The 8,842-nt window shown below is 39.1% G+C and overlaps 2 protein-coding genes across 3 annotated transcripts; both read right to left on the bottom strand.

Annotated features, from left to right (window-relative positions):
- Nucleotides 1-4,527: 4,527 nt before the first annotated feature.
- Nucleotides 4,528-6,962, bottom strand: LOC145018168 (heat-inducible transcription repressor). Of its 2 annotated transcripts, none has more exons than XM_078976074.1 (6): nt 6,578-6,962; nt 5,901-6,074; nt 5,671-5,796; nt 5,337-5,540; nt 5,020-5,184; nt 4,528-4,922 (listed from the first exon to the last, which is right to left on the bottom strand). In XM_078976074.1, exons 1-6 carry the CDS (start codon nt 6,803-6,805, stop codon nt 4,632-4,634), a joined length of 1,188 nt encoding a protein of 395 aa, XP_078832200.1. In that variant the 5' UTR covers nt 6,806-6,962; the 3' UTR covers nt 4,528-4,631. The 2 variants fall into 2 exon arrangements, with proteins under 2 accessions (XP_078832200.1, XP_078832201.1); XM_078976075.1 differs by having other exon boundaries at nt 6,581-6,961.
- Nucleotides 6,963-7,441: 479 nt separating this feature from the next.
- LOC145017538 (uncharacterized) lies at nt 7,442-8,639 on the bottom strand. The gene is made up of 4 exons (XM_078975556.1): nt 8,560-8,639; nt 8,316-8,475; nt 8,111-8,223; nt 7,442-8,029 (listed from the first exon to the last, which is right to left on the bottom strand). The coding sequence occupies exons 1-4, from the start codon at nt 8,596-8,598 to the stop codon at nt 7,562-7,564; spliced, it is 780 nt and encodes a 259-aa protein (XP_078831682.1). The 5' UTR covers nt 8,599-8,639; the 3' UTR covers nt 7,442-7,561.
- Between the last annotated feature and the right edge of the window lie 203 nt (nt 8,640-8,842).

Genomic DNA, 8,842 nt, shown 5'->3' on the forward strand with positions numbered 1-8,842 from the left:
GATATGGACCTGGGAATACTCTGATAATAAATGTATTGAAAACCTTTTTGTAATAACTTAATGACTTGGGATGTTTTTGAAAAGTTTAAATTTTGTTGAAATTTTTTGTCGTTACATCATTGGGATACCATTCTTGACTAAGAACCCAAACACAGGGTAATTGTCCATTTTACCCTTTTTCCTAATTGGGCCAAGGACTAAGTCCAAGTCTTTGATCCAAAAAGGCCCAACTTACTTCAAGACCCATAATTGGCCCAAATTTCCAAATTTGGCTCAACTTCTTATTAGGCTTTATCCTAAGGTCCAATTTTCCAATCATCCCAAAAACACTCATATCAAGAAGCCCAACGAGAATCCAAGTATCTAAGCCCAAAAAGGCATCCTACTCGAAAAGCCCAAACCGCAAGCCCACAGACTGAGTACGGACACGCTATGAGGCTTGTACGTTGTGCGTACCAACTGGTACACCCAACGTACTCCCCTGCTAATCCCAATCTCCCATTAAGTTCTTAATACCTTAAGATAACACCCCAAAACAAAGATCTAGCCTTAATGAGTTAAGAAAACACGTAAAGTTGCTAACTTTACATCCATGCAAGTCTAAACAAGGCTCTATAACTCAAAAAGGGTTTAATTAATGACTTAATGCTTGCATGAGACTCTTAACTTCATAAAGATGACACCTTTATGCATGAGGGGGCCAAGGAAAGCCTAGATCTAAAAGGACAAGTCTTTGGGACAACCTAAACCAAATCTTCCACCCAATCATGGCTTAAAACATAACAAATTGACCCCAAAAGAGATCTAAGCAACTAGTATTCAAGATAAGAACTTGATACCTCAAAATCCTTGCAAAATAGGTAGAGGTTATGGATCTCCAATATCCCACCAAGCTATGGACTTCACTTCCTTCTAGGGTTCTTCAAGCATGGACTAAAACACACAAACTTTTACTCCAAAAGCTCAAGATGCAAGATGGGAGGCTAAGAGGGACATTTAGGGTTTTCTGGAAGGCGAGGGACATGAAATGAGGCCAAGTCTAATATTTAAGGATGAATTTATAGGGTGTAACAACCTATATTAGGGTTTTTTATGAATCCACGTGTACGGGAGCGTACCCCCTGAAGTCCCGATCCATTCCTGGCTAGTACGCTAAGTGTACCATATGGGTACGCCCCACGTACTAGCTGTAAGGGCCAAAATGCAAAAATTCAAAAGTTGTGTAACACCCAATGTTTCGAAGACCAAGAAAGGAAATAAAACCCTAAGTTTAGGGGTCGACTCGGCGAGTCTAAGGAGGGACTCGGCGAGTCCGAGCGGGATCCGGGTCGGGGAGTAAGTGACCGACTCGGCGAGTCGACCAAGGAGACTCGGCGAGTCTGGTCTGTGCGAGGAAAACCCTAATTCTGGGAGTTGTATCCTATATAAAAGGGAGTTATGTCCCTCCCTCAGCCTCCATATCATCCTAGAGAAACTGTAAACCCTAGATTCGTGGGAGCCTCCATCATTTGAGAGAAATAGCTTTGGGGGAAGGAAATCTTGGAAGGGACTTGAAGATCAGGAAGGTGGCTTCAAAGGAGAGGTGTAGATCCGAGATCTACTTCAGTTTGTGTTCTTCTTGGAGGTATTAAGTTGCCATTTTCCCTTCCTTGCATCGAGATCTATTTTGTTATGAGTTTTGGGGGTTTTATGGTTGATTAAGACCCATTTCGAGTTGGAAGCTCAGATCTGAAGTTGCTACTTCAGATCTAAGTGTATCTTGGCCTAGAGACTCATAAAGCATCAGTTGTTGGGTTGATTGTTGAGCCCCTTTGTCTTAAACCCTAGTTTATAGTGTTTTGAGCCTAGATCTCCTCAGCCACACGTAAAGTTTGCCACTTTACGTAAGGAATAGACCTTAGAAGAGTGGATCTACAGTTTGGAGTCCATGCATGACTCAAAAGTCCTCTGCATGTATATAGAACCGAATGGACTCGGCGAGTCCTTCGAGTGGACTCGGCGAGTAGCTTGAAGATGAGGAGGAACTCGACGAGTGGGATGAACAGCTCGTCGAGTTGGATGAAGATGGGCATGAACTCGGCAAGTTGGATGAACAACTCGGCGATTTGGTTGGAGATTGCCTTGTGCTCGGCGATTCTGTTCTTGGACTCGACGAGTCAGGTCGCGTGGTCCCAAACCCTTCGAGTTAAGACTCGAGTCAGCGAGTCGAGCCAGGACTCAGTGAGTTGGATAGGACAAGACTCGGGAATCAGTAGACTCGACGAGTCAGTGGCTGACTCGGCGAGTCGAGTCGCGAACAGGAATAACTCTAAGTATATGAACTCGGCGAGTCAGTATGGTGACTCGGCGATTAGGGTTGGCCTGGAAGGTGGACTGTGACCAGGACTTTGGCATTGGCAAGAGTTGACTTAGTTGACCATTGGAGGTCAGTTAGACTAAGTGTTATATTGATATTGGTAGCTCGAGGAGCTAGTGGAGCAACAGTTCAAACACAGAGGTCAGGTAGCGGTCAAAGGGATTAGCAACAGCAGTTCAGCAGTATCAGGTGAGTTTCCTTCCAGTAGGAACGGGTCTAAGGCCACAATGTCGTCCCGTTCAGTTAGCCGTAGTTTCTGGACTTCGGTCCAATGCAGTAGTTAGTGTTTTTGACGCCTCCGTGGCTCAGACAGGATTTGTGTGCTTATGCTAGTTGCTAGGTTATGATATGCTGTGTTCAGTCAGTCAACTTCGAACTTCGGTTCGATGTAAGGGACAAGGTCCCAGTCAGTCAGCTTCGGACTTCGGTCCGATGTAGGGGACAAGGTCCCAGTCAGTCAGCTTCGGACTTCGGTTCGATGTAGGGGACAAGGTCCCGGCCAGTCAGCTTCGGTCTTCGGTCCGATGTAGGGGACAAGGTCCCAGGCAGTCAGCTTTGGACTTCGGTTCGATGGAGGGGGCAAGGCCCCAGTATATGCTTTATATGTTTATATGGTATGTGGTAGTTTGGGGGAGCTCACTAAGCTTCGTGCTTACAGTTTCAGTTTTGGTTTCAGGTACTTCCGCATGCAAAGGGAAGAGCTCGGGTTGATGGCATCGCACACGCCACAGCTTTAGCTTTATCCTGGGAGTTGATTCAGTTTCGTGATATGTTTGGATACAGTTGTGATACAGTTATTCTCACAGTATTTTATTATGGTTTTTATTATGTGATACTCAGTTTCGTGGTTTTTGATATAATAAAAGTCGAAATTTTTGGGTAGTATTTTTGGATCGTTTCAAGTTGAGGGGAAAAAGAAAACTTACCAAAATCAGAGTTTTACATAAAAGAGGCTAGTTTGGAGAGGACACAATTATGTCACTTAAGAACGTCTATGTTCTAGTGAGAGGGTTCTTCAGGTATCTCGGAAAATGTGGATGGTAGGAGTGAGCTTGGTTTCGGAATTAAATCACGTTGAACCGGAACTAAAAAACTGAGAACCAAATTTATGGATATGGAGGAACCGAGAGCTTAACCAAATTACATATTCGGTTCCCAATCGGTATGGTTCTAACAAGTATTTTGTTCACTTCAAGTTATCCAAAACCAAACCAAACCAAATCGGAACCGAAAAACAAATTTATAGAAATGAAGGAATGAGAACATAATCAAATTAAGTATTTGGTTCCACGTCGGTTCGGTTCAATGAGAATTTTGCTAGCCCATAGCAAAACACTAGCTTAGGTAGTAGCCGGCGACTTGTGACGACACGAATGATGGGGGAGGCAAGGGCCTTGTAGTTGAAAGAGCTATTAAGAGTACGTTTGGTTGTGGAAATCTGTTTTCATTTTCTAAGAAAATGTTTTCAGAAAATAGACTTGAGTTTTAATTTTCAATTTTCAATGAAAATTTTAGAAAACGCGTTTGGTTGAAACCGGAGAAGTTTTCATTTTTCAACTTAAAAATTTGGAAAACTTTGAGTAACTGTAAAAAATCACTTTTCTAATTTACATACAATTTGGAAAACTTGAAATTTTCATTTTATTGGAAAATTTTAAAAAACTAAATGAACCAAACATGTTTTCAAAATTTCTATTTTTTTTTTTGGAAAATTTTCCTAGAAAACTGAAAAAAATTTCACAACCAAACACACCCTAAACGTCCCACTCGGCATGTTGATAGAAAGTTTGGATGGACTTAATTGTATGTCAAGGTGGATATATTTTTGGTTTGTGTTACAAGTCAAAGGGCCACTTGTGTAAATATGTAAAATGTCAAAAGTTGTATTGACAACTCTTTATTACGTTGAGCTTTTGCTTTTACTTCTTACTTTTCGTTTCCCCTTTCTAGAGTATACCTCTCATTATTTTGTCCTTGTTCTCTCTATTGTTGGCTTTTATCTTCAAGAAATAAGAAGAATCATTTTAAAGCCATTGTTGACGTTAATCCTTGAAGAAACTTTAATCTACAATATACCAAATTATTTATTTCGCAAAAAATCCAATCTTTCTGTTATTGTTCACATTCACACCAACAAGAATACCCACCCACCCACCCTACTTACAAAACCATACAAGAATAAACAATCAATCACCCAAACAACAATACACACAATACACAAACACAACAAATCAATCAATCAATCAACCACATTTAACTACAACTAAACATCATTTCATGATGAAGAATCTAATGAGGGTTCTGAGAAAGTTCTCTTGAGATGTGGGGATGGAGTTGATGGAGGTGAGGCAGTTAACCTTCTAGAAGAAATCCCACCCCCACCCGAGGTAGTTATAATTACAGGTGTAACCTCTTCAATGCCTTCATCCAAATACACAACATCTTGCATTGTTAGTTGATGATATTCAACAATTTCTCTCAAGAATCTATTCTCACGTGCATATACTGAATTTTCATTAGCCAATCGCGCCTTTTCTGCTAAAAGTGACTCAAGTTGTTCACGTATCTGATCATTCAAAATATCGCAACATATAGAATCACAAATTAATATGTATGTTAAAGTTGTTTCAAACTTCAAAAGATAAATGAAAATGAATACATGCCATGTCATCGTCTGCAGGGTGATCTCCCTTTTCAAGAGCCTCTCTTAGCATTTTGTTTTCTTCTTCAAGTTGACTACTTCTTTCTTTTGCAAATGCCAGATCAGCTTTTATGGTTTTCAGCTCCCGAAGAAGTAGTTTTGCCTTTGCAGCTGTTGCAATCGCCACCTGTCACACATAACACACAATTCTTACTACTAAAAAGTTGAGACCACGTTTGTTAGGATATGACAGAACAGGTTGTACTATGTTTGGACTGAGACCGAGACTAATGTCAACCACATATATGTAATTTACTAATTACACATTTGCCACCTTACGTCGCGTGATGCCTTGATTTGAAAATCTTGGTTTGTCTGTTGTTGTTGTTGTTGTGTGGATTCCATTCCAGGGACCTGATTCCGATTCAAATTCTGATTCTGGTTCTGATTTGGGTCATCATTCATTCCTTTTCTCCTGTTCTGCAGTTTGCGTGTTTCTTGGATGATGCCATGTGTTTTCTTGTCCACAATTGTACGCCCTTCCTGATAATAAATGTAAGTAAGAATACATCATTTATGTTTCTATGATCTTTTCAATTGACAAAATCAAAGCAACCAAAGCTAAAGGAGAAGGTGAAAATAGAAATTGAAAATATCAGTTAATGCTAATTACCTCAAAGGCATTTCCAATTGAGTCACCAATCTGATTAAGTGAAGATGTGAGTTTATCCAATCCCTTCCTTAATCTTGGATTATCCAATTTTCTGGAGTTCTCAAAAGACTCATAACGATGCTCAACCTGAGTGTTAAACATCATATATGGAAATATCAAGATGGTAGTGTCAATTGTCAAACAACAAATAAATGATGCTTTTGATTTGCATTGTGAAAGTTGATATCTACCTGGTTGCTTGTTGAGACTGTTTCTGGCTTCACACTGCCAATAGGAGGATTAAAACGTTTAGTAGAGTCATTATCATCATCAAGGATTGATTTAGCCTTCCTTGCTAAAACACCCCAAAATCCCCCTGGTTCATTTGTGCTTCCCATTGATGTATAGTCATAGGTAGCAGAGCCCTGCATTGCATTACCAGGTATACCATCTTATTAGCAGAAAGAAGGATGCTATTCATTCTCTAATCTGCTAACTGAAGTGTGTGTTTTCAGTTGTTCTTAACATAACTACCAACCAAAATCTAAGATTGAAGAAGAGATCTTCCAAGTAAAATGACTAAATTAGTAACAGAGCATTATATTAGAATTAGCAATACACCTTCTGATAAGCAAAACAAATGCCTTAAGAGTTAAGTCAGAACTATATTGTTTACTAGTATATTGGTGTTCTTTCATTGGACCCGTTTCAGATTATGCTATACATCAAGTATTTAGATTTTTGAAGCCAGAAACGTGTCTGATACTAACAATTGTAAGCGGATCCAATCGAAGGTGCTAAAACAAAAGGCAAAATAGCAGAAAAGGAATTGAATGACTAAAAGAAAAAAATGAAATCGAAGTTTGTTATGAGGTTTCTCAGTTTACACATGATTATTTAAGTAAGAGAGTAGAAGATCAAATCAGACAACCTTGGATCGGTCTTTAGAAGAGGAGTGGGAAGTAGAGTTGGCGTAAGCGGAGGAGAGAGAAGAATCTCGATGAGCGGCGGATGCTCTGATCGCTTGAGCAGCAAGTGATGAGGACGGAGCAGCGGAAGAAGTGATGGTGGTCGTGTCGCGGTTGCTGGGAGAATGGAGAATCTCTTCATTGAAGGTGGAAGCCCTAGAAATCCCCTGCTTTCTACGGTACGCCATCTAAGATTGACAGAATAACAAAGAAGATTTTAACAGGAAGTTGACCGCCGGGCAAACACCGCCACCGCCACCGTTGAAGATACGACGGCGAGCGGATCCGAGAGAATGATAAAACTAAAAGCAGTGGTTTTCAAAAGCATCACCCACACTCAACAACGCGTCTTTTTAAGTTTCAAGTAACCAATTTACATTTTTTATTTTTCAACGCAAACCATATTTTGAAAAGTATTTAATATTTATATTTTATACATAAATCATATTGTCAGTTGTTAAAATATTATCAAAGTATGCAACTTTTTACAACTAATAATAATAACAAATAATAACTAAAACATATTCTTTTGCAATTTGTGGCCTCCTGATGAATAGCCATCTGCACATATGTTTATATGATTAAGGTTACAAATGTTTGAATTTATAAACTATAAACAATTGGATTTCTTTTTATGGATGTACCTTTGATGGTAATGTTTTTTTTTTTAACTTTTTTTATATACACATTGAAAAGGGCGAAATGTATATTGCTTTTGTTTACTGAATTAAATCTAATCTTTAAAAAATGTTATCTTCTTAAGCAAGGTTTCATAGTTGGAGGCCACCATTTAAAACCTTTGGAATATATATTTTACACCCCTACACGCATCATTCACAGATTGTATTGAAAAGAAATAACGCTACTACAACTGGATTTTAGATAGTCAAATCATTAAATATCAATTATGGCAATTAGCAACAGGGGACGTTTCTTCTACACGATTAAATTCTCCTTCGCCATTCATCTTCCCCACGCATCTTTGATTTCAAGAACCCTAAATCCAACGGCGCGTGAGGCATCAACGGCCCGTTGAATAACCCCCTTGTCGACATGCTTTCATCGCAATCTCTATTATTTGTCGTCCTTAGAACATGAGAAGTACTCAAGAAAGAGGAATCTTGATCTCTACTCATGATTCGATTCTGAGTGTCTGTTTTCATCGAGGAATCTTGTTTTCCATCATTCAAGACAGAATGACAAGAACCAAACAAGATCCAATTCTTTGTTTGACCAAATGGGATTTGAGGATCTTGTCTTGTTGCTTGATGATCATGAGAGACGGAGGCATCAATATCTCCAAACAAGCTCTGGAGCTTTCGTTTGGCCACCATTTGGGCAGTCGGACCTAAGTCTTTCACAAACTGCATTAGGCTTTTCCGGTAGCTATGCTCCGCCTGGTGGTGGTTTGACTGCAAAAAGTCTACATATATGATCACTTCAGCTTATAATAATATAACGATCATCAACAGGAACTTGTGTGATCAACTTACATAGACTAAGGATTTTGGAAACTTGTCTTCGTTGATCGAGTCCAGGTGGGGTTTGTAAGTGGATCGTCGATCTGCTTCAATGGAATCACATCTCTTACCATCTCGACTGCCTCCTGTGCATGTAATATAGAAATGCTGTAAGTTATTTCGACTAACAATAATTAATTCTAGGATTAATTACGTGGGAATATGATTATATGTATACTAGTATTTTCCGAAGTTTTTGAGGATGATTTGCCGTTGAACTCATCCTGGGATCTCCTGCAAGATCTTCGCCTTGTCCCTGAGAATTCCGACTCAAAGTTTTCTGGATTGGTTCTCAGGACATGGAAAACCCTCTTCGCTAGTTTATGTATTGCATGAGCCTGTATTAATATATAAAATGAGAGTTTTTGGATGTTATTGTCATCATCGTATGCATCTATACATGTAAATATATATATGTATACCTGTCTAAAGAAAATGGTACCAGAAGAATTAAAATGCATCGCATTTCCTGATATCAGAAATACATCATGCTGTATGATCGTTAATTTCCAGACAAGAAATTAGTAGAGATTAATTAACAAATGTATAAACAAGGTATATATTAAGTAAGAAATTAAAAATTACCTCAAATTGCTGGACGGAAGTATACATTCCTTCATGAAGTTTAGCTCTCATGGTTCCAAAGTCCATTGGTTCCTCGATGATTTCATAGTAGTCATCAACCTTAAAGGTTCAAATGATTTC

This window comes from Lactuca saligna, chromosome 9, assembly GCF_052625555.1.
Source record: "Lactuca saligna cultivar CGN05327 chromosome 9, ASM5262555v1, whole genome shotgun sequence".
Classification (NCBI taxonomy): Eukaryota; Viridiplantae; Streptophyta; class Magnoliopsida; order Asterales; family Asteraceae; genus Lactuca; species Lactuca saligna.

Excerpts from the sequence above, each read along its gene's own strand:
- LOC145017538 (XM_078975556.1), bottom strand. The coding sequence starts at position 8,598 with ATGCATTTTAATTCTTCTGGTACCATTTTCTTTAGACAG. Across the intron at positions 8,476-8,559 it reads GTACCATTTTCTTTAGACAG|GCTCATGCAATACATAAACT; the intron begins GTATACATATAT and ends ATATTAATACAG. Across the intron at positions 8,030-8,110 it reads TTCCAAAATCCTTAGTCTAT|TCAAACCACCACCAGGCGGA; the intron begins GTAAGTTGATCA and ends GACTTTTTGCAG.
- LOC145018168 (XM_078976074.1), bottom strand. The coding sequence starts at position 6,805 with ATGGCGTACCGTAGAAAGCAGGGGATTTCTAGGGCTTCCACCTTCAAT. Across the intron at positions 6,075-6,577 it reads CTAAAGACCGATCCAAGGTT|GGCTCTGCTACCTATGACTA; the intron begins GTCTGATTTGAT and ends AATGCAATGCAG. Across the intron at positions 5,541-5,670 it reads CAATTGGAAATGCCTTTGAG|GAAGGGCGTACAATTGTGGA; the intron begins GTAATTAGCATT and ends ATTTATTATCAG.